The sequence below is a fragment of the Monopterus albus genome, unplaced genomic scaffold, assembly GCF_001952655.1.
Source record: "Monopterus albus unplaced genomic scaffold, M_albus_1.0 scaffold182.1, whole genome shotgun sequence".
NCBI classification, from domain to species: domain Eukaryota; kingdom Metazoa; phylum Chordata; class Actinopteri; order Synbranchiformes; family Synbranchidae; genus Monopterus; species Monopterus albus.
In genome coordinates this window covers 1,365,258-1,390,321 of record NW_018128062.1, presented here as the reverse complement: position 1 = coordinate 1,390,321, position 25,064 = coordinate 1,365,258, and the positions used below count along the sequence as shown (strand labels likewise).

The 25,064-nt window shown below is 41.0% G+C and overlaps 2 protein-coding genes and 1 long non-coding RNA gene across 3 annotated transcripts in view; 1 reads left to right on the top strand and 2 right to left on the bottom strand.

The window, feature by feature from the left end:
• hmbox1b (homeobox containing 1 b) overlaps positions 1 to 10,993 on the top strand; it is a 22,331-nt gene extending 11,338 nt beyond the window's left edge. Inside the window, exons 5-9 of the mRNA XM_020616983.1 lie at positions 3,324 to 3,429; positions 3,925 to 4,020; positions 5,351 to 5,445; positions 6,158 to 6,241; positions 8,114 to 10,993. Coding sequence (XP_020472639.1) covers positions 3,324 to 3,429; positions 3,925 to 4,020; positions 5,351 to 5,445; positions 6,158 to 6,241; positions 8,114 to 8,257 — 525 coding nt within the window. The 3' untranslated portion in view covers positions 8,258 to 10,993. The remainder of the gene's footprint in view (positions 1 to 3,323; positions 3,430 to 3,924; positions 4,021 to 5,350; positions 5,446 to 6,157; positions 6,242 to 8,113) is intronic.
• Positions 10,994 to 11,646: 653 nt separating this feature from the next.
• Positions 11,647 to 12,326, bottom strand: LOC109969837 (uncharacterized). Its single transcript, XR_002276317.1, has 3 exons — positions 12,290 to 12,326; positions 11,863 to 11,933; positions 11,647 to 11,704 (listed from the first exon to the last, which is right to left on the bottom strand). It is a non-coding gene; the product is annotated as an uncharacterized LOC109969837 (long non-coding RNA).
• Positions 12,327 to 14,374: 2,048 nt separating this feature from the next.
• Positions 14,375 to 25,064, bottom strand: part of LOC109969821 (kinesin-like protein KIF13B) — a 38,869-nt gene continuing 28,179 nt past the window's right edge. The window contains 5 exon segments of the mRNA XM_020616998.1: positions 14,375 to 17,241; positions 17,341 to 18,691; positions 19,890 to 19,955; positions 23,893 to 23,975; positions 24,321 to 24,414. Coding sequence (XP_020472654.1) covers positions 16,985 to 17,241; positions 17,341 to 18,691; positions 19,890 to 19,955; positions 23,893 to 23,975; positions 24,321 to 24,414 — 1,851 coding nt within the window. The 3' untranslated portion in view covers positions 14,375 to 16,984.

Genomic DNA, 25,064 nt, shown 5'->3' with positions numbered 1-25,064 from the left:
CACTCTGCCCTAAAGCCCCGACTGGTGGAGGGCTGCAGTGATGGTTGACTTTCTTTGACTTTCTACAACTTTCTCCCATCTCCCGACTGCATCTCTGGAGCTCAGCCACAGTCATCTTTGGGTTCTTCTGTACCTCTCTCACCAAGGCTCTTCTCCCCCGATAGCTCAGTTTGGCCGGATGGCCAGCTCTAGGAAGGGTTCTGGTCGTCCCAAACGTCTTCCATTTAAGGATTATGGAGGCCCCTGTGCTCTTAGGAACCTTAAGTGCAGCAGAATTTTTTTTTGTAACCTTGGCCAGATCTGTGTCTTGCCACAATTCTGTCTCTGAGCTCTTCAGGCAGTTCCTTTGACCTCATGATTCTCATTTGCTCTGACATGCAGTGTGAGCTGTAGGGTCTTATATAGACAGGTGTGTGGCTTTTCCTAATCACGTCCAATCAGTATAATCAAACACAGCTGGACTCAAATGAAGGTGTAGAACCATCTCTGGGATGATCAGAAGAAATGGACAGCACCTAAGTTAAATATATGAGTGTCACAGCAAAGGGTCTGAATACTTATGACCATGTGATATTTCAGTTTTTCTTTTTTAATAAATCTGCAAAAATGTCAAAAATTCTGTGTTTTTCTGTCAATATGGGGTGCTGTGTGTACATTGAGGAAAAAAATGAACTTAAATGATTTTAGCATATGGCTGCAATATAACAAAGAGTGAAAAATTTAAGGGGGTCTGAATACTTTCCGTACCCACTGTACCAGAAACCACAGAATCATCACTGGGGAGAATTTATTTGATTTGTACTTTGAGTTTTTAGTTTGGCTCATGTTCCATCCACTAACATGGAGGCAGGATTTATGACCTACACTGCAACCAGCCACCAGGGGGCGATTGACTTGTGGTCGCTCCACAGATTCCCCACTGCTCACCTAACACCAAAATGTCTCTTTCTAAAACAAAAAAAAAAAAATTTACTTGGAGCAGACAGTTTTAGGACAAGTGGACACCTGATTCCTTTTTTGTGGATTTTAGTGTAATTGCTACCTATATCATCTGCAAGGAGAAAGTTGCCATTCTCAAGTGGTGTTAATCTACAAGACGTGTAGAGCAGTTTGCTAGGTACAAGGCAGGTGAGAGAGAAGTTGCTCAGCTTTGGACAGGCCTGTCCCTACAGCAGACTTTGTATGACCAAGCAACATGGGAATGTGATGCAACAGTTAAGGCCAGTTGTGTGGCAAATGAACTAACAGCGAAACAGGGCACTGCCAGAAGGACAGTTTGTGAAAGATTGTATGGTGCAGGTTGCTAATATCTTCTGCCCAGAAAATGCAGCTGTTCAAAAACATCAGCCTGTCTGCAAATGCAGCCAGACAGTGGATCAATGCACTATATGATGACATTTAAAATCAGCTGCACCGAGGGTCTTCACTGCCAGCTATTTCAGCAGAAGTGCTGCCAAGTGTCTGACAGCAGACACTAAGCACATGGTATACAAAAAGTGATTCAAATATTGTATATAGTGAGAAATTATTGTTAAAAACTAAATTGGAGTTCTTTTTTGGCTGCAATTTCAAGCATCCGATTTATAGAGACCAACCTGGCAGTGGCCCCCAGGTACGAACCCTGCTTTAGAGTCAAGCGTCAGTTTCACATTTTTAAACTCGAGTCCAAATCTCAATCTCTTGACTTTATGACAAATTTTGATTTTGTTTAAAACTGTCTTTCAAGAGAAGTCTAGGTTTACATACAGTTTTGCTGCGTTTCCACTATCGGAACCTAACAAGCAGTATATCCCCTACTTCCCTTACCCATCACCAAGCATAGCCTCCTGGGTTGACACATGCTGTGTCCCCCCCATATTCCCCACTGTATTTTCCCTCTGTCGGTCTTTGTTTAGAGGAGGAAGGGGCTGCTCCGCTCTCCCACATGCAGTCAGCTATGTGGTGCTTGTAATGCAAACACTTGAGTGGATAGACGCAGACATTTAACTAGTCACTGACGGCTCCTCTGCGTGCATGCACCCTCTTCCCCCTCATGTTCCTGCTACTTGATTTTAGTACTACCTCCTTTTTTTGCTCCCAGAACGCACCTCCAAAGCAGCCACACCGTAGTGTAAACAAAACACACAACCTGTGACAAATGTTAACTCTGCTCGATAGGTTTTGTAGGTTCCTTAAGTTTTATTATAGTCGGCTGCTATAGAAGAACACTTATAGTCAAAAGACAGTACTCTGATGTCTGTGTGCATGTAACTTTAAACCCACACCGCACTGGAAATGGATAACAGCCAAAATAACAGGCCTCCTGCTGCCTTTGGATCTCAATTGTGCGTGCATGCTTATACACACATGCGCGTGCTGTATCAACCTATAGCTGTGCAGCAGACATCCCACGCCTTGTCCTCTGCGGCATGTTTCTCAGTGGAGTCCTGCCAACACCGTCAGCACTGGACGCTGCTCTATGCTATTTATGGCCAGACTGAGCCCGGCCCAACTCAGCTCAGCCCAGCCCAATACGGCACACGCGCACACACCTCTGTTACCCCTGCAGAGTAAACTGATGCCCCATTCATGCCGTTCTGATACACTGAACTGTTGGAGAGTGACCCAGTTTGGCCTTGCTGACAATGTCAGATAAGGTTATGACACTGTGGGTGAGCTGCTGACCTCAAAATATGTCCAAGCTTTTAGCTGTTGTGTTGCCGGTTTTATGGCTTTGAATGCAAATTGAGCCTTTTGTGTGGTTTACTTTTCTGCTGTGGGCATGGTTTTAAGATGAGGCAGCACAGTCTTTGTTAGCACTATTCAGTCAGGTTTATAATCAGAAAGTATTGTGAGACTTGTGAAAGGCGATGTGCATGCTCGCATATCGTTATATAAGGGATGGGCTTTCCAGCTACCATGTGCTGTCATGTACAGCTTTTGGACTTTTCCAGGCGTGGTTCTGTGCCATAGACACACCTGCAGACTGATTGTAGCTCGACTCTTCCTGACAGATGTTCAGATGTTCAGATCTTCAGTTCGAACCTACCAGTGATTCTGCTGCTCCCCACCCCCCACCCCCACCCGATGGAGAGGTAAGGGGAAGGAGGGAGAAAAGCGGTAGATTAAAGAACATGTATGTTTCATAATGTCTACTTTATTTCCACATGGAATTGAAGAAACATTGCTGCCTGTTCTAGAAAACAGCTGGACAATGAGGAAACAAACCCTGTGACTCGTGTCGTAAACGCTGATTATTATCTTAGTTGTACTGCAGACAAAACAAACAGCAGTAACTCCTGCTCATAGACATCGTCTTTGTGTAATGAAATTAATTTAATCAGTGTGACTCCTCTGCTATTTATAGCTACTTCAATGACAACCAGTACCCAGATGAGGCCAAACGGGAGGAGATAGCAAATGCCTGCAATGCTGTTATTCAGAAACCAGGTAAACCACCAGGAAACCAGGAATGTGTGTACTGTACTGCATTGTAAAGTGCACTGATGCAAACATTTACAGCTCTATGTGCTGGCCACAGATATTTCTATGTATTATGCAAATATTCAGAATATTACCATGGAAATTGTCCCCGTCTGCACTGCCTTCATAATCTCTCAGCTGTGCATCCTTGACATAGAACACACACCACACATTTTTGATATGTTACTGTATAGATACATATGGATTACAGAGCTGAAACAATTACTTGATTAACAGAAAAGCTGGTCAGCAGAAAAAGTATTTACAACAATTGTATAATTTAGCAAAAATACCCACATTTCCCTGAAGCAATTGTGCTTCTAAAAGTACAAATAAGGTTGGAATCTACAGCTTGGCGGAGCTGGTAGATAACAAATCAGGGCCAGAGTTTATAATTGTGACAGTGGAAGATTAAAATGTGAATGTTTGTCAGTGATGATGCTTTCATGTGATTTGTTTCAGGGAAGAAGCTGTCTGATCTGGAGAGGGTCACCTCCCTGAAAGTGTACAACTGGTTCGCCAACCGTCGCAAAGAGATCAAGAGACGGGCCAACATTGGTAATGTGGCTTTAAGGGGGGGGACCACAAATGAGTTTTGATCACAGTGCACAATTTATTACATCCCTTTGCATTAATGTCACTGTTTTATATTTAGTAACAAAAACGCTAACCTTTTTTGTGCTTTGAACAACTCAGTATTGATTCTTATCAGCACTATAAAAGAGCCTGATGATTGTTAATCGGTCACCTGACATCTGTAATGACCCCCAACAAAATATCTCCAACACTGCTGTGAAAGGGATATTTATGCTTTGCATGTCTGCATATTCGCTATGGTTGAGTGACATAATTTTCGTCATCTTGCCAGGTCTGCACTGACTCTGCGCGCACATACAGGCCAAAAGTTTGTGTCCATGCAAACAGTCCGCACAGCAAAAGCCCAGACTGCACATGTACCGCAGTGCTTGGAAACCATGGGGGTATGCTGAGAGAAGCCAAACCCTCGATTTGAAGTATGAATAGGAGCGCATGTTTGTGCCTCATCCATGTCCACGTATGCACGAGAGTAAGCGCAAAGCATGTCTAGCCCTAAAGACATTTTATTTGCTGCTTGCATCAATGTCAAAGCCATTTAAGCCCTGTTGCCACTAAAGGAACTATTGCCTGGCAACAGGAACCTTTGCAGAACTTATAGTGGTTCTCTCTGGAGGAACCAAGATCTATATTAGTGTAGTTGTAACAACCCCCCACTGCACCCCGAAGGTCTAAGAACTATTGAAACGAGGCTTGCGGTACTGAACGTCGCTGATTGATCATATAGCATGTAGCATTCTTATGATTTACAACTTAATCCTTCTGGGGCTTTAGCCTTGTTGTGGAAATCTAAATCACAATGTGCTCAGTGTGGACTTTAGTTCCTAGGCACAAAAAGTACCAGGAACTTTCTGGTAGGCATGCAGTTTTAGATGTGGAAAAATAGATTGTGGCTTACTTACTAGCCAAAGGGGCTGAGTAGAGAAGACGACTAACTGCTGGAGACCTTCACTATGCTTAGCCTAAGTCTCTTCTAATGTGTGGTATTTTGTAACCCTCTACACCAGTGGTTCCCAACCTGGTTTGTCTTGATGTTACAGTGCTGTCACATATGAACTCTAGTACCTCTTGATCTGCACCTTCTGCTATGTTTGAATAATGTCGAAGTTCTTATGCACTCTCAGGTGTTGACAACTAACCCTGGATAGCTAATTTTAAATCGACTCGTAATTTCTGTGTTTTCAGATTAGTCAGCTACTCCACATTCTCTCCTTGTATCCCCCAGTTGGGAGTCACTTCTCTACAATATGTAGTCAACCACTGTAAATCTAATAATTCATTCTCTTCCTCCAAGAAGCCACAATCCTGGAGAGTCATGGGATAGACGTCCAGAGTCCAGGGGGACACTCCAACAGCGATGACATCGATGGGAATGACTTCTCAGAGCAGGTAGAGAGTGATTAAAGATCCAGCAAGCCACATTAAACCAGATTTATGTTCCACACAGTTCTGTGACCGACTGGCCTGAGGTAAAACCAAGAAGTCATTTCTCTTTGTATTACAGCTGCATTTATATTTCCCTGTTTTTATGGATCAGTCTCTTGCCAACCATTCACATCCATCCCTCTGAGATGTTTTTGCACAAACTCAGTATTCCAGTCATTAGTCAAATGTGATCATGCATTTTACATGTCTTTCATTCCAACCAACAATACATCAGTTGGATTTAGTGATTAGGTTCTGTGTCTTTGGTTCAAGTTGTGCTAATAAATGAAATCAAGAACAAAGTTCTTCTTTTTGTGAAGAATTGTTGCTCAAGGCACGTTAATTAATAAAAGCTTGCTCCTTTCTCTTTTCCTCCTGTAAGCAGTGGAAACTGCAAGTGAAAATTGTGTTTCAATTTAAACCCTCTAGCTTTGTTCTTGATTTCACAACATGCAAACATGGACTCTCCTGTCAAGTGAAAGCTGCTGGGAGGGAAGACTAAAAAGCCAGTTACTGTAAACTAGTGCAGCTAATAAGTGATGAACACAGGGTGTATTTCATCCGTCAAGTAGCACTGTCAACTAGTGAAGGAAGTAATTGTGTATATTGTATTTTAAAGTATTGCTTGAGTTTGCAAATGCTACTTAACTAACCACGTGTGTCAAAATACCTCCAGGCCTGTGACCTGCCCTATTTTGACAAGAGACCTCTCAGCCGACCATTTGGCCTTTACCGACTGGAGCCCACCTCACCCACACAGGTATCATGTTGTTGTATGTCATTGTCTGTGGTTGCAGGGAGCACTGCCCTCAAGTCCAAAATGAAGCCAAAAGAGACTCACAGCCAAATCAGACAGGGGTTAAAATGGGCCCTTCACCACAATAATTCTCTGATTGCATGTCTTAAAATAGCTTTCAGTATACAGTAATCAGATGTCGCATCCCTGAAAGGCTGATTTGATGCTTGGTAGAATTTCTCCTCCACTTTGCAGCACACTGCAGCAGATACAGTGGGGTAATTTGCAGGATCATGGGACTTTGTCCTTCTAATTAGAGACAAATGTGTGCTGGTTAGAATAACATATCTGACCTGACAGTAAATAGATCTGGCCCTGATGAATCATTTGAAACCTGGACTAGAGGACCAGGTCCCTTTGCTCTGTTGGGCTGATGATTCACAAGCTTCAGTTCTACTGTGAAGCCACCAAGTTATCATCACAACTGGACATTTGCTAAGCTGTGCCCCCTTACTATTTTGGCTATTTTCCATTCCATCCAAGCTTTTTATTGTCACACGGCACATGTGTAGTTTACAATGATAAAGGTGGCATTAGAAATTGTTCATAATTTTTTTTTAAATAAAGGGTCTGATTTCAGACAAAAGCAGTTTTGTGTAGGCAGCTGTCGATTTCTGCTGTCAAGTGCAAATTTGATCAGCTAGCTAGTTAATCTGTAAGAGCTGGTTGAAGATGATGTCTTTAGATAACTAACATTTCCAGCTGCCTCATTTAAAAAAAAAGAGCCTTTAAAAGGATCTTAAATATGCATTGTATGGCCGCAAGCATAATGTAATGCTAAAACAATGAAGCAAACCCCCTGATGCACTTCATGGGTTAAAAGTGACCGAAGTGAATGATTTTGTTTAATATCTGCATGTGGTCAATCAGTACTTAATGAATTCCTCAACCAGATAGTTGTTTTTTTTTAACATTACAAACCATTATTTTTATTGCATTTAATTTTATTTGTGAATAACCAACACTTAATGTACAGTATAGCTAAAAAAATGACCTGTATGTATTCTTAATGGAATTTAATAGGAAAATTCATCTTTATATTTATAATTGAGAACATTTTACTGCCTATCCTTCGTTTCAGGGTCACTCTAGTACATCTGTGTGACATATCTAAGTTACTTTTTGGCCTCAGAATATCAATCATGTGCACATATTGTATATGTGCATCATGTGTAAGTTAGCCTATGGTTAGAAAGATGTGGTAATAGTATCAGTGGTGGAAGAAGTACTGCGTTTTACCTAAGTAAGAGTAGCAGTATCACAGTGTATCAGCATCAAATTAAGTACCAGAGTAAAAGTACTCATTCAGAATGGCACATTTCACATTAATATACAGTATATCAGATTATGGGATTATAGTTATTAAGTTTGGCAAATAAGAGCCGTCAACACTTATCTAAACTCTAAACAACATCCGGGGCCAGTTCCCCATAGTGGGAAATACTACACAGGGATTTTTTTTTTCTATTTGCAAAACCTATAGCTGCACAAACTAATGTAGTAAGAAATGCTTTCGTTTCCTCCTATGTTTAGTACCTAGCCAGACAGGTTCACGATCACAATGTGTTTAAGAGGCGTTCCATCTATTTCCTGCACTGTTATTCTTGTTTTGCAAAAGGTAAAAGATGGTGTCTTTCTTACCACAGCCCTGTGTACAGTGTGTCAACATGTTGACAAAGCCAGCTGTGGTTGCTAAGCTATATTGGCCAACCAAACTTTCAGATGGTTAGCATGATGACAAAACAAATTTAAAAAATCCAATAGAGGCATAGCTCCTATATGTGTTTGTTTTTTGTTTTTTTTCCTGATCTGAACCACTGTTGTGTTCGGTCTCAGGATGACAGTGCAGCACACAGTGAACACCAGGACCCCATCTCTCTGGCTGTGGAGATGGCTGCTGTCAACCACACCATCCTGGCCCTGTCCCGAACTGGAGGGGTCCCCAGCGACATCAAGACGGAGTCCCTGGAGGATGAATGAACCGCACAGGAATTGGGATGGAGGAAGCAGACGAGAGAAAGGACAGAGTCGTGAGAGGAAAGCAAAGGAGGCGCAGAATAGGTGGGAAACGGGACTTAAAAAGAGAGACCAAAATAATGCTACTTAGTAAACTTTCAGAATCTGTCCATCAGCCAGTCCCCCTGCCAGCTGTTCCTTCTCTCTCAGCTCTCCTCCTCCCACAGAGTCCATGTAAACAGTAATTACCCCCCACCCCACACTCAATATATGGACACAGCTGGCAGAAATGGGTCATTATACGTCCTCTGATCTCTGTGAAAATGTTCCCTGGAAAGAAGAAAAGGGTGCACTCCAAGCCTTTAACCCCCTAAAATGGGTGACTCTTGTCTGGGATTGTCTCTCCCAGGATCTCCGCTATCTTCCCTCAGTACACTTTCTCCTCACAAGATACCTCTTCTCTTTCCAATCCTCTTCCTTATTCCCGTTCCTTCCCTTTCCAGCCTAGTTGTCTGAGCCGATCCTCAGTCTATCTCACCTCAACGTCAACCTCAGAAAAATAACGTGTACTGTATATATATATATTATATATGGTTCTTATGATTCTCACACTCACCTCATGGTGTGCTATCTACCTACCTACCTACCTACACTCCCTAAATTCACGTTCTTCATTGTGCAATTCATCAGAAGAGCATCCTCTGGCCACCATCTTGGGAAAGATGGATGGAGAGAGTTTCCTTCTCTTTCTCTGTGACACGCAGCCAGTCAGGAAGGATATTATCGGCAGACAGAACTGTCCAGTCACTGTCTTCACCCTTTGTAGTTCTCGTTCCTCAGTGGAATGGCTTTTTGTTTTCCTACAGTAGAGCCGCTGTTGGATGAAAATCTCTAAATGCTCAGCTAAAAAAGGAGTAGCCTTAATTTTATACAAACAGTCACACCTTTCCTTTTTGCAGTATGCAGCAGACTTATTTTTTTCTCTGACAAGGAACTTTTTAGTACACAAAAATAAAATACCAGAATCAATGTTAAAGTTTATATCCAACAATAGCAGTGGTTTTAGTTATTTCACTTGCATTTCTCTGTTTTTAACTCAAGAGGCGACTTGCTATACAATCATTTTACCTCAGTACTTAGCTTCCCGATGTCACTATTGTCAAGTGCTCCTCCAGAGTACTTGAGCTCTGAGAATCAATTTAGTGTCAATGTGATAATCGAGCAAACAAGCTATCCAATAAGAGGAATTGTGCTTTCTTTAAAAAAAAAAAACAATGTCGTCCATGCCAAAGCAAAAGATGCTTGTAGAAAAAATGTGAAGAGGCTAAAAGCTAAGACTGTCCACACTCGTCCAAAGTGATTTCTCCTAACTCCTTTGGTGTATGTAGGAGCTTTCAGTGAAGCCTCCCAGGCCAATGGGCTTGACGCTACAGCAGGCCTGTGTCAGTAAAGATGGTAAATGTTAGATACCAAGACTGGGCAGTGGAGAGATGCCACTGGGGTCAGGTTAAGTATCATAAGATTTGACTGGTTAGGTATTATGATGAAGGTTAGGTTCACATTAAAGTAAGGGGAAGCACATATCAATGGATAACAGATTTCACTTCCACCAGAATCTACTCCAAGTCTTCGGTTCTAAAGCTAATCCTGCAAAGATAGTTATTAGCAACCAGACATACAGTATAATGGGAAAATAAAGCTATTTACTACTTGTTCTGGGATGCTGCCTCTTTACAATAGTGCTTTCAGAAACTTTTTTTTAAATATCAGTGATATCAAATTAGATTAAATCCACACTGGAAATGGTTTAAAGTATCAGAAAAACTTCTGAAGCCTTTTGTGCTTATCTGTATAGCGTCAAAGCACTTTGAAGGGAATCAGAATCAAAGTCACTTTCAGTGTTCATATTGGAAAATCATTTTCCACCTTTTTTTTTTTGTTTGTTAGTTTTTGCCTTGGGTGAAACTTTTCCAAAACCATCTTTGACAGAAGATCGTAGTAGTGTCTTAAACAGAGACAAGTGCTGTGTATCTGCGTCCTGTTTTTGGGGGCTCACTATTTGTCAAGTATTAGCGCTTTGTCAGTCTAAGACTAAGACTGATGTCAGCTTTGGCCTTAGGATGAGGAAGACAGAATAATAGAACTTCTTGGGAAATATGCATATTCACTTTTTTGATGAGAGTAGAGTAAGATGAGAATAAATAAGAACCACTCGTGTCTCTACACTAAATGTGAAGTCAGAGCCAGGAGACCACTAGCTTAGCTTATCAGGGGGTATGACTAGCAAAATAAATTGTCTACTAGCCTCTACTCATTAAATTCTACTTTGTTTTATTAAAGATGCACAAAAATGAGGTTTTAAAAATGACAGGTGGTTACATGCTGAAAACATTTTTAGGCACACAGACCTCCTGTGCCTGTTTTATACTAGACTGTGTGATTTACTGAACCTTTGGGGTGTTAGCAAGCACATGTTTTTGCCTTAGGATGGAGGCAGCTGGCTTGCAGCAATTAACAAACTAAGCTAACTCTCCATGCTCCAGCTTCACATTTCAGTAATGGCATACTGCCCTCTCCAAACCTACCCGTTTTTGTTTTACTGTTTTACTTTTACAGTTCATATTTTGTTTGTACGAAATAAACTTGCAAGGTATAAAGAGAGTAAGATGTAGAAGTGGTGGTAGGTAGAATTTTTTTAAATTTATTTATTTTTTACATTTGTTCAAATGTGCTTCCGATTTTATGCTAAGCTAATAGTCTCCTGGGGCCTATTTCAAGAAGGCGGTTTTGTCGAAACTCAGAGTTTGTTAACCCCGAAATGAGGGAAACTCGGGTTTCAGAAACGGAGGTAACTTAAACCCGTGAAGCGGGGTAAGTTAAACCCGTTTCACAAAGAGAGGTAATCTAAACTCAGAGTCAGTTACTATGGCAACTTACTCTGTGAACCTAATCTGCTGGGGAGCAGGTTTTGTTCGGGAAACTCAGTTTCCTCCGGGTCTCTGCCCCTTTTTAAAGTGAAAGGTGTTTAATACCTCATTTAATCTTTCAGTACATTCATAGATTGCACACGTTTCCGTCACGCAGATAATACTACCTATCATAATTTAAGCTTTATTTAGTAGGATACTTACAACAGCCTGGGGTTCTGCTGTGACAGGAGGCTCCAAAAGGCAGATATTACCATCAGAATCTGTTAAGACCAACAAAAAACCCAACCCAGAGTGTAATAAATGGATATATCAAAAGTAGCCTATGTAAAAAATAGAATATATAGGTAGGCCTCTTACATGTAATGAATGCACTTGTCTCCTGGGGAGTGACTGGTTCTGATGAACTCCCTCCAGGAATTCCCTCAGCCACTGGCTTTCCAGTGCTCAGGCTGAGGGCCATCTCCTCTGTACTCTGCATGTGTTAGTGGTGGTGGTGCAGGTCCTCCACCAGTTTTTCTGGCCTCTGCCTTCTTTCTGTTGGCTGAGTAGTTGTCAAATGATTTAATTGTATGAAAACAACATTACACCCATGTTGAAAATGCTGCTGCACTGCTATACTCTGCAGGCTATTTAGTTATTTAATATGTCAAATGTTTGTAAAGTCAGGTAGTCTACACCCATGATATGATCAAGCCTTACCTGTTTGAATTATGTTTTTATATTTCATTTTTAGCTGCTGCCACGTTCTTTTTATGCCTGCAGGATTGCACCTACATGAAAAATAAAATACAATTCTTATATTACTACATCAGTCTTGGGTACATTTTAAAAAAGGTATTTTGATTAATGTAATAATTACTCTCCATAAAACGTACTGGATTATTTATTAATCATTACTTTACAAATCCCATATCAACCACAATAGGAATTTTAAGCAAGGGTAGACATAAAACTGCACTTTTAATTCGTACAACAATCGGCATTTTATGCAATTACTGACGTTACTCATTAAATTATTGACGAATTAAGAACCATTCCTTACTTTACAAGTGACAAATAATAACATTACTAACATTATTTAGTAATTACTTACACCGAATACTGTATGATTAAAATGTAAACGTACGCATTGACTCGGGCAGCTATTTTCCCCCAAGCTAACTTTTTCTCTTTCGCCGCTGCAGCCGTGTTGTTTTTTTGTTTTTTTTACGGAATATGGGCTCGTAGTCACTATATGCTTGTAGTAGCACATCCATTTCTGTCGGGGAAAAACGCAGACCTATTTTGGCTTGGTCCTGTTGCCATGGTGACTCGTAATTTCTTCACTCCATTGTTCAGGGCTTTTTATAGTCGCGTGGCACGCGCCTAACTCTGAGTCAAACAACTCAGAGTTGATTAAACCAACTCTTTTCAGCTGTTCTGAAACCGAAAACTCCGAGTTTTCCAACTCTGGGTAAGTCAACTCAGAGTTCAGGTTTGAACTCTGAGTTTGTTAAACCGGCTTCTTGAAATGGCCCCTGGCTTCTTATTTAGCCTACAAACATGAGTGGTATTGATGTTCTCGTGTAGGTGTGGGGGTAAAAAGCTAATCTGTGTATTTCCCCAGATGTCAGTCTTTTCCTTTAAAGGAACCCCTGCCTTAATGATGGTTTTGGAGACTTTGGAAAATATTCTACAAAGCAGGATTAAATTAAATGCAGTCAAGCAGGACCTCTGAGAAAGACATAGTTATGTATCAACTAATCGGGTATCTGGATCCTGCTAGTAGAATAGCTCCCAGCCCTGGGCTCTGGTCTTTTTAATTCTACTGCTTCAGTATGTATGAAGCTGTGATACAGTGACTCAGTACTAGAACTCATTTCAAAAGGAAAAGGTTGAAAGATAAAAAAGAATATGTATTTATACTCATTTTTTATGGTAATGTACAAAAAAATGCCATGTTTTGAATTGAAACATGCTATTACTGTTAGATTAATCATGCTTTTTCATTTCTTCTGGCTTATTTTGTATTACTTTTCTATTATCATGTAAACAGTTTTTTAAATTCAGCTTTTTGTGTCATCCTTTATTTGAACAGCAGTCTCCCCCTGTTTGTGTCTGAGGTAGAAAGCTATAGAGACTGTGACGTCCTCTCACTGTGTAGAATTTTGGGTAAATGTGCCATTTTGGAAGACCATGCTCATCATCCAGAGATATACACTACATACATTTTCATCATCGTTCCCGTCAGGGGTCGCCACAGCGAATCATCTGTTTCCACCTAACTCTATCCTCAGCATCCTCTACTCTCACACCAATTAACTTCGTGTCCTCTTTTAGCACATCCATATATCTCCTCTTTGGCCTTCCTCTTGACCTCTTGCCTGGCAGCTCCATCTCCAACATCCTTCTACCAATATAACCACTATCCCTCCTCTGCACATGTCCAAACCATCTCAATCTGGCCTCTCTGACCTTGTCCCCAAAACAGCCGACCTGAGCTGTCCCTCTGATGTGCTCATTCCTAATCCTGTCCATCCTGGTCACTCCTAAAGAGAACCTCAAAATCCTCATCTCTGCTACCTCCATCTCTGCCTCTTGTCTTTTCCTCACTGCTACAATCTCTAACCCATACAGCATAGCTGGTCTCACTACTGTCTTGTACACCTTTCCTTTGATTCTTGCTGCCACTCTTCTGTCATACAACACTCCTGACACCTTTCTCCACCCACTCCAACCTGCCTGCACTCGCCTCTTCACCTCTTTCCTACACTCCCCATCACACTGGACTGTTGACCCCAAAAGCTTAATTCCTGCACCTTCTTGACCTCAGCCCACTGTAACCTCACTGTTCTATTTCCCTTCCTCTCATTCATACACATGTATTCTACATACATACATCTATAAGTTAATAAAACATTTTTTTTACCCCCATACAGCTACATACAGTAGCAGATGCTTCAACTACATCCAAGCATACACAGTAGTGTTCAGTTTGAACACAGACAGAAGTCGATTCATCTGCAGTGTTTGTTTCACCTGCCAACAGCTGCTAGCTAGCGTTAGCTCCCTAACCAAACTGAGATCAGGGTGCAGAGTCATTTTTCAATCTGTTGCTCTCATCAACGGGATCTCTAGGTCTGCTGCAAGTTAGCTACAGTCAGCTAAGGTTATATACGCACACACGCACGCAAGTAAATACAGCATGTATCTCTCAAAATGGTACTCTTGTCCCAACAGTCAACACGGTTGGACTTACCTTCACATTCTCTATTTTGTGAAAGACCAATGATGGTGCACCTTATGACAGTTAAGTGTTGCTGCTGAATAAGCTAAAAAAAAAAGACAAATGTGCAGTATATTACCATGGGGCTGGTGTGAAAAAGACATGTCAGTACAAATGCTTCATACACCACATCATATTAAATCAAACCACCATTATGTGCTGGTTTCTCCTTAAAATAATGCCATACCAAACTCCACAGTGAAGTCCAGCATTTTTGACGTGCCTCTTGCAAACACAAATTTGTAACTGATCAAATTTGTCTTAGAGAAAGCATTAAATTCGTAATAACTACGTTTGCATTATTTATTTCTAGACACTGCAGAGTTTTGTCTTGCTCCACTGCCCTACTGTTGGGGTTAGTGGAGTCAGTAAAACTGAGCATGTTAGCTATAGCTTATCAAAATAGTGTTGTGATTTCACAGTTTGGTGAAGTGTGTTCCCTATTGGGACTGTAAAAGAAGAAGTACTTAAGAAAATGGCAGAAATGTAACCTAGGGCCTAACTCACTGTGTATATTTGGCCACTGATAACCAAAACTATGACCAAAAATGACATTTTAGTGATGAGGTGAGCTCATGGGGCTCCAAAGACAAATGTACTAATTTTTAGACTAGATGCACACTCACTTGCCAAGCAGAGAGTGTATGTTGTTTAAATTCTATATGAAATTAACTGTCAAACTTATGCTCTACTTGATGAAATGTTTCTGTGGAGCTTGGTGTGACAGTCTCTCCCCAAACAAAACACTTAGAAATAGTGAATTAAGTTGTGCACGAAAGGAAGAGAGTACATTTAGAGATTATTCTCTCAGTATAAGAGACTTAATTGAATTACCTTTGTGTGTGAGAGATGCCGTGGCCCAATTAGCACGGGCGAGTTTCAGTCCAACAGTACTTTATCAGTGTTCAAGAACGGCCGAGATGTCGATGGGATAGATGAAAGAACCCTCAGGTGCTCACGATTGAAAGGGAAAACTGGACACAGGTGAATCTGAAAAACAGGCTTTCCTAACCTGATGTTGTGTGTACTCCAGTTGTAGTGCTTACTCTGAAGGGGTGTCCACTCGTGGTGTGTCAGGGTCAACATGTCTACATGTCCTTCTGTGTCCCCAGTGAAACACCATCCACTTCATCCTAATATAACTCAGAAAAAGAGGACTGAATGCTGTTGTTTCAATCTCAGATTTAATTATGTTCAAAATTACTGTATTGCCCATTTCAGAATTTAGTGCCTTGTTTGGACAGTAGACTGTTCTGTAATTAAGATGTAGTATATATACATTTTTTGTACAGTTTCTTTGTTCATTTTTTAACTTGTGTTTATTTTAGTATGATATATATATAAATATATATATAATGTACAAGAGAATAAAGCTATATCACTGAAACTTTCTGGCTTTACTGTCTTGTTGGTTACAAATGTTCTAATCTATAGACAGACATGCACCACAAACTGGTTAACGAGATCAGGATGAAATTTATTTTAGATCATTGATATAGAAAGCAGATTTCCGTTTTTCATGATCAATAGTCTGTCTTTAAATAAATAAGCATTCAGGTTGTCAAAATCAGCTTGAATGCATATGTATAAAATTTGGCTCACCAAACAAAAATGAATACTAAATGTATTACAACAAACAAAATCCCAAAAAGTGTCCTTATCATGTACAATGAGCAGGCTTCGAAACAGTACAATTCCATAACTTGCTAGTGGAAAAATGTCAAAACTGCCACACAACTTTTAAAAGTGGTCACTTTCAATCATCACGCACTTTCTTAGTGACAAAGTGAACTTAAAAATGTTGAAAATTTAAATTAGAACTTTTTAGAAGTGCAAAGTTGTGTTTTTAAAACTGTAAAAATACACAGTGAGGAGCTAAAATAGGCTTTGTGAACTATTTACAACCTCCCAACAAGATAATTTGGTGGTGTATCACAAAGGTACATACATTGATTAGTAGTCATAGCATGTCAAGGCACAAGAAAAACCTAAGATGTACCACACTTGGAAATCTATCCAATCATATTTTTGAACAGTAGAAATATGAACACCTGATGGTGTCATCCAGTGGACTTAGGTTGCTTTAATATTATACATTTATATAATTTTGCCTGACGGGTAACATGTTAAAAGAAATCAATGTGCTTTGACTGTATTCTAATGTAGCTGAAGTTAATACATTTTGTAATGAAACATCCAACAATTAAAATGAAATTATTTACAAATAAGTGGTTATTTGCATGTATTTACCTAAAAACATTCACATTTTCTGATAAAACATTCAATATTTCTCTGTAGTTTTCAGTTATTAAGTCAGGTAGAGGTACCTCATTAACATCTGATAGACTTCCTCTCCTGACAGAGAAGTGTGGAGCGACTCATCTTATGTCACCAAAACATACAAGTAAAGGACCAGATATAGTGAAGCCTGCAGTAAATCTGTCCAAATAAACACCGCACTGTCACTCTTACCATATAATCACACCACCCAGCTGCTTGGTGTGGGTGATGGCTGAGTGGGGGTTCAGCAATGAGCTGTTCAGCAGAAACCAAGCCTCAAGTGTTCCAGGACTTGCGGTTCTCCCCTCTGCCGTGGCCGGCTGATGTCCCACCGCCTTCACCTTTGGCCAGAGCAGTAAGGGCTACCAGATTCGGGCTGGATCCAGACAGATTGCCACTACGCCGCTTTTGCTGTTGCTGCTGACGACGGCGTTTGGCACCACCGCGGGTCACTCTGTTGGGTCTTACCAGAACCCCGTATCCGGGGTTACAGTGGAAGTAGTGTTTACCGCCCACCGAGCCATCATTCTTTCCTAGAGAAAAAGTGAGAAAGGTTTGTTTGATATTTTGACTGGTTAATGAGCTACACACAGTGTTCATATTTTACATATGTAAGAACCTATTCTACTCACCTGCTGGCATCTCCAGTTCCACTCCCACCCAGGTCCCCTCTGCAAAATCTGTGGGTCCCACATATCGAACGATGCCACTCTTATTGGTCCCCACAGTCACAAACTCCCCTTCTTTCAACCAGCCAGGAAGTACGGCAGTAGCAGCTCCATCTCCTTCCTCAGTGTCAGAGATAATTTCCAGACTTTCCATCAGCACCGACTGGTTATGGCCTGCTCCAAGGCTGCTGGCCCGGTCCACCTGCCCAGGCTTATCCTCCTCCTCACCCAGAATACGCTGAAAGGACTTGAGGTCCGAAGACTTTACTTTCTGGATTGAGAAGGGGTTGACAGCAGCTTTGGAAAGCTGAACACCAGACAGGGGAACTGCTGGAGCTGTAGCAACTTTGGTAGATGGATCTGAAGTTGCTGCCTCTGTGGCTGAGGATGAGGTTGGGATGGAGGTGCCATTTGGGTCAGAAACTTCAGACACCGACTGTTCCTTGGGTGAAGCATGAAGAACCGAGTCTCCAGGTGGCTCTGGAGCATGAGCTGAGGCTTGAGACAAAGCTGGAATCAGGACTGAACTAGAATCTTGAGCACTGTCAAAGGGTTTCTGTTCTTTTTTGGGCTGCAGGACATCCACGTCCAGTTGATGTTGACCTTGTGCAGACAGCTGTGTGTCTTCATGGAGTGACAGTTCAGATTTGGTTTTGTTTGTGGGAGCTAGCACAAGTTCATCCATTAAAGGAGTTTCGGGTTTGGAGTGATCTGTTTGTGTATGTTCAGTCTGTTTGGCTTCATTCTCTTGTACTAGTGATGAATCTTTAAGTGGCTCTGAATTGTCTAATAGTTCTGATCCAACAAGGTCAGTTGAAACATGTTTTTGTTTGGTGTAGTCCAGCATGTCTGATTCTGGATCAGGCTCTTCTAGCTCCTTCAACTGAACTGCCAAGGAGTGATTTGGTTCTTGCTGACTGGGATGTGAACGGGATGGAGTATTGCCGGGTTTGGATGGCAGCGAGTCAGTGCTCTCTGCAGCTGCCCGGCCATTCAAAGCCTGCGATGACTCCTGAGGTTTTGACTGGTCCACAAGAAAAGATTCAGGATCAATGTCAGACTGTGTCACTTGACTGTTTTCTTTACCCTCATTTGGCACTGCTTCAAAGTTGGATGATGGAGGCAGGTCCCAGCTCAGTGTGTAGACATCGGACATTGTCAGTGTAGATATGCTGGTCGACATGTATCCACTGGAAGTATCACTAACTGGGCTGGGGGTGGGTTCTTCTGTCTCCGGGATTATGGGCGGTGGAAGGGGCATGGATCTGAGGACCTCTGTTTGGGTGTCAGCAGGATTGATATCCGAAGTGGTAACCTGGGGGGAAACAATGGGAACCATGGTGTTAATGACCCAACATGCGACGAAGGCTGAATCTGGCATGAAATGTTGCCACTTTCCAAAATCTTTATTCTAACATTTGCACTGTTACAGACTCAGGCTTACATTTTCAGGTTTGTTGTTCTAAGACAAGCTGTAGTAGTAGTCTGCTGAGTAGACTGCTGCTCTCTCTATGCTTCTATATGCCACCATTACACATCACTAACTTTGTCTCCTCTCTCCCGTAGTGTGTCCTCTCTCTCTCCCTGTACCTTTCTGGCTCTGGAGCTCTATGTTTCTGATGAGCAGTCACCGGCCACATCGACCTGATCAGTGTTTGATTGTTTGTTGTGTCTTGTTTCTTTTGTCTCTCCTCTATCCATTCACCCCAACCGGTCGAGGCAGAAGGCCGCCCACCAAGAGCTGGGGTCTGTCGGAGGTTTCTTCTGTTAAAGGGAGTTTTTCCTCCCCACTGTTACCAAGTGCTTGCTCAGGGGGGATTTGTTGGGTTTTCCCTATGTAATAATATTGATAACAGTAAGGTCTAGACCTTACTTTGTAAAGTGTCCTGAGATGACTTTTGTTGTGATTTCGAGCTACACAAATAAATTTGAATTGAACTGATAAAACAGGGTCCATTACATTGCCTCAAAGAAGTGTTTTTCAGTATGTAGGAATTATATTACTGTACAGTCTAATTAAATTTGGTAGCATATTAGCAAACACTTGCTTACTGAACATTAGCATTTCTTTTGTTTCTGTCAACATGGCAAATGTTTTTGTCTACAAGTCCTGAGGGAAATGTGTGGCTTTTTAGCTGCTAAATGCGCCTCTGTCTTCACTAGCTAGTCGCTAACTTTGTCTGCCTGCTGTTTGGTGATGGGCGTCGTCGTGCACAGTGGGTTTAATCTGAACTTTTTTTCACTGAACAAAGCTGCTTTCTGCAACTGGAGGTGACCCTGATCAGAGAACCAAAACCATAAGTGGCATCTTTCATATTCTGCACAGTCTTTTGATCCATTGTCAATATATAAATATTGATTAGAGCAGTTTTAAAGATATCTCTACAAACTTGTAAAGACAACATAAAGAGGGAGTGATGTGTGGCCACAGTAAGCAATGTCTTATTTAGAAGAACATTCCTGGTACGTACTGACAGCGAGAGTAAAACACCACCCAGATTTGGAGAACTTACTGGCTGTGGATGTTTGCTTATGTCCTCTTCAACACTGGCTGACTGCACCATAATATGTGGCACATTCTGCGACAGCAACAGAATTTAAAGTCAGAGGTTGTCAAACAGATTTCAAGATGAGCAAGTCTGCTTCATTTCACTGTGTGTGAGAAGTGGTGATTAGCTGCTGTGAAGGAATTAAAAAGCCTGAGTTTCAGTAAGACACAAACTGAGCCAGTGGAGGAAAACTTCATCTCTGATTCCAATAAGATGACAAAGACTGGAGCGCTCCGTCTCATCCTGTACTGCTTCCTCTGGCAGCCTTGAAGAATCCTAAACTAGGATAAGTTAACTAGGCCAGTTGGCCATCTATTTCAGAATTACTGCACTGACATGGTTTACAACTGTGTATTAAAAAGGAATAAAATATTTAATTTACAGTACTTAGTAATCAGCAGTTCAAGATGTTAATATGAGATGCAGAAAGTGTAATAAAAATATTTGTTCATCAGATCACTCAGCCAGACAATCATGACAAACTGGTGAAACAATCAGGATAATTGCACCATAATTATAATCGCAGCCATAATCATTTATCCCTTTTCAGTATTCAAGTTACCTCCAACACTCAATATGATCAGTCAGCTGATTAAATATTGAGTGATTTGCTTTAAGTTTTTGAAGATAGAGAGAAAACAAGCCTCATCCTATAACTGAGAGATATTTTAAGATGTTTGATAAATTAAGACAATTGTTCAACAGCGTGCTTAACAGACACAGTCACAGGATATTAATCAGGATGATTGTTTGACGCTCATACATCCCTAACATCACGTTCCTGGGGAATTAACAACTCATTCTTCAGCCTCTGCTCATCACAATTAAGCTGTTTGATTTGGGGGATGTTGTGCTTTTGCTCGAAGCAGAAGAACAACCTACAAGGGCAGTAGGTGTACCATCGAAGAGCAGGTCAAACACATGTATTTTAACCCTCTCTGGCTCGGGACAGTCGATCTGTAAGTCCACACAATACATTAGATGTACAAGGATGGCTGACAAATCTGCTCCATATGGAGGACACATAGTTTACATAGAAAATAAAAAAGGTATTTGGGGGTTCTGTGGGATTACAAAACTACGCAACACGTGAAAATCTTGTTAATTTTTTCATCAGATCTGTTAAGTCTTCTCAAAACATGGCCCTATCCGGTCTCTGATCCAGTCAAAAAACACTTCAACGAATGTGTTGACGAACTGATGTATGACTGAAAGCCGGAGGCTGGATTTGATACAGTTTGGGGCAACCAGGCATTCGTAGTAAACAGGGCATGATGGCAGGGCCGCCACAGAGCGGTTAGGATCAACTTATGGTGTCAGTCTCACCAGGTCCTCCAGCAGCTGAAAAGAAGTTAAGCGTGTGTGCGTCACAACTTGAGACTTTGTTTTTGTGTTCAAGTCCCAAGTTAAATAAATGGAGTCATGTCTCAAGTAATCATTTTGTGACTCAAGTCTAGCTTGAGGCCACATCTACACCTTTGCTATAGAGAAGATTTGGGAAGTTAACACTCCAAATCAGTAGTTGTTGGGTTTTTACATGGCAGCTGTTGATACAGAGCAGTATCCAGCCTAGCACATTTAAGCTGCCATTCATTCATGTCACCAGACATGTTAAGAACTTTGAAGTGGGGACTGAAAGAGAATCCCTCCACTGTAGTAACTGTTTTTCACTCAGTTGTAAATTCAGGGCTAAAATCAATCACTCACCCAATTTGCATACACCTCAACAACCTGCTGATATTTGCAGAACTCAAGGCTTTTGCTGCTGTATTGACCTTTATAAAACATCTGTGGTGGGCAGCCGGGATGGAAAGAGCCCTAATTAGGGTGATGGCCTCGAACAATGCACCAAGAAGGCCTGACATGTTTCTGTTCCAACCAAACATCACAGCACACGATTTCCCTGATTAGCTTCCCTCTCAAGGTGTTAATCAGTCCAATCAGATGCTGTAGTGTTTGGCTGCAGTGAAAAAGCTGCAGACTCCTGGGACTTGATGGCACATGATTGAAGATCAGTGGATGAGGAGGTGGTGGCGTCAGGACGATGAGGTTCACCTGCTCCTAATTAACCCTCCTCTACACACAGAGTGCTCCTGGCTCAGTGGGTGCTGTTTGTGCGAGTGCTGGCTCTGATCACAAACATTATACAGCACACGTCAATCACTCAGGAGACATCAAGGGTGTTTGTACTGTATGCAGTGATGATTTCATTCTTAACCCAGCAACTCAAGTTACCTGGTTTTGAGTCAACAAACATTATGTCATGAATCGAAATAATGGTTATATGTGTTCTCAACACAAAGACTGGAATACTTGTTTTGAAACTGATACAGCACTGAGTTTGGGGGTGTCAAGGTGCACGTTCACAGCTTAACCTCGAGGCCTCAAAGGACTACTGCAGCAATTTAGTACCGCACTTCCATAAAGGTGATAGATGGAAGGTTTAAAAAAGAAGGGTAAAAATTGATACAGCAGAGACTGAGCTACCTTGACTTTAAGGCTATGGTCACATTAACAGGCCTTAATGCTCAATTCAGATTTTTATCTTTAGTAAAGATCAGGTCCACAAGAAACCAAACAATACTGCATTTCCCATAATGCAACCTGCTCTGCAATTATACAATTGTCCTGAGTTGTCTGCTGATGTAAAAACAACACAACTGAATTTTTTTTCTCATCTCTACCAACTTTCCATCTCTACGCTCCCAGTTTGCAACACATGCTTTCAGTTGTAACTGTGGGTGACTTCATTCACATTTCCAGACCGCGAGTTTCTTTTGTGTTTTTCTTAGCCAGGCTGCTAACATAGCCTACTCTATCTCAGCACCAATCCTACCACCAGTGTGTCGGCACTGATAGATTTAAAAAAAAAAAAAAACATTTAACATCCAGTACTAATGTAAATGCATGGTGTGCCATTATGGTGCTTTAATTGTGGCCCCAATTCGACAGTGAATAGCAGTGAATGGTCATGCTAAAAAGGTAAACAAAAAAGCTGTCTTCCTGTGGGCGTCCAAGTCCCGATCGTCCCCCATATGTGATTGGTCACCACAACGCCTTTGCCAGATGATGTTACTGTCAGGTGCGGTGCCGTGATGGTGAAAATATCACAGAAGGTCACACACAGCTTTGGTTAGAAGCTCATGGGCAGTTCTAAGGTCTGAAGAGACTCATACAAAATCATACAGGAGAGAAGCCAGTCAGCTGAGTTTGTGGCAAAACCTTTTACACTGCTTTGTATATTGTCGTCTTTTACTCTATATAATCCAAACTCAAAGTAGAACTGAAGTGACACTTATTACAATATGATTAGTTAAAACATTTCAAAATGTATCTGCACTGTTTTGCATTTTGTGACTTTCAGTCAAATAAAATAGTTTCTCCAGTCATATATTTTGTCACTGAAGATTTCCTAAAAATAGTGTTAAAATATTGTCTTGTCTCATGAGTTAAGTGTTTTGTCACACCGCTATATGCTATGCTTTATTCATCAATGCTTTTCTATCTCTGCTTATTCTTTCCACTTTTCTTTTATACAATTAACCAGTAACAAAGCTTAAAGCTCACCCACACATCACCCTTTGAAATAAACTTTTACAGTCACAATGTTTCTTTTAAACCCATCTTATTTTGTGTTTTAAGTATCTATCAATAAATAAAAATGCTTGGCAAACATATTCTGGTGTTCCTGAGAACACTGTATTCATTTTTCATGATTAAGTTTACCCCTCTCTTTTTGAAAATTTATGAAAACCACTTATCTTTGGTACCGAGGCATCTGTACACTTTATCTGTTTATTACATGTATTTCCATCTACATAAGCTTTGTTTCCATGGCAACAGAAGAAATAGGACTAGCTGCTGATGAGTAGAGGGGATATTTAGATTCAGGCTGCATATAAACGTTCAATTCCTGATAAGACAGTGAGCAGAATACAAGCAGAAATCCTGAGCATGATGAGTGTACCTGCTGATGGACAGCTGTCTGGTTTCTGCTATCTTCCTTCCCACCAGGAAGCAGTGACATCAGAAGCTTGGGTACAGCCTTCACTGGACGGAGATAAGATGCAGCAAAGACTAAATGTGCTGATGAAGGAGACGCTGAGAAGAATAGGAAGAGGTTGCAAGACGAGAGATGGGGAAACAAGGCCACAAAGATGAAAAGAAAGTGGGAAAAGATCAGGATTTTAAGGCAGGGTGGAGGAAAATTAAGAGGTGTGTTTGCAAAGAAGAAAACAAAAGCCAAACTAAGATTCAGAGCAAATGGACAGATATAGCTGGCCACAGGATAAAACATCAAAATAGAGCTGATAACATCAAAGGCAGGAAAAAAGGAAAGATAATTCAAAGTCAGTGCCAGAATCCATTAGAAGATTAAAGTTTTATCAGTCGTACCTGCTTCTGGCTTCAGGTTCTGTGATAAGGAGCTGGGCAGTGTGCGTCTCAAGGAAGAAGGCACCACAGACAGGTCCTGGAGACTCTCCCAGCCCTGTATACACAGGAGGGACAGACACAGATGATGGCAGTGATGTGGCTTGACAGGGCATTTTAGTCATCTCTGACCTTTAGCAACCTCTATTGGGGACCCGGAAGTAGTGCAACAACACTGACAGGCACTGGCAGTTTTAAACACAGACAAGTGACACATGAAAGGAAAACCAAACATGATTTGATTTATTCTTTCAAGCATGTAAAGACAGTTGATATGTCAACACACATCATTTTACACATATCCAACAAATGCTAATCCAATATCAATTTGCTTATACCTAGTACATGCTTGAATGGAGTAGGAAGAAGTCAGACTTATCCAGTCCTACCCCATGACATCATCTTACCATCATTGGTTTGCAAGCAGTATCACGACATAAATAATTCTCTTCTACACCACACAAGTAATATACTAAAAAAATTATAACAGAGTGTTAACATTCTTACATAATTACATTCTTAAATAATTATCTTCTACACCACACAAGTAACATACTAAAGAATTAATACAAGGTGTTAACATTCATACACCACACCCACAATGTTCCATCTAATTAATCATTAAGCCTGTTCTTACATATATCTTGATTGACACATACCTTTATATTTATGTTTAAACTCATCAATTCTATTACTATTTTTTATGTC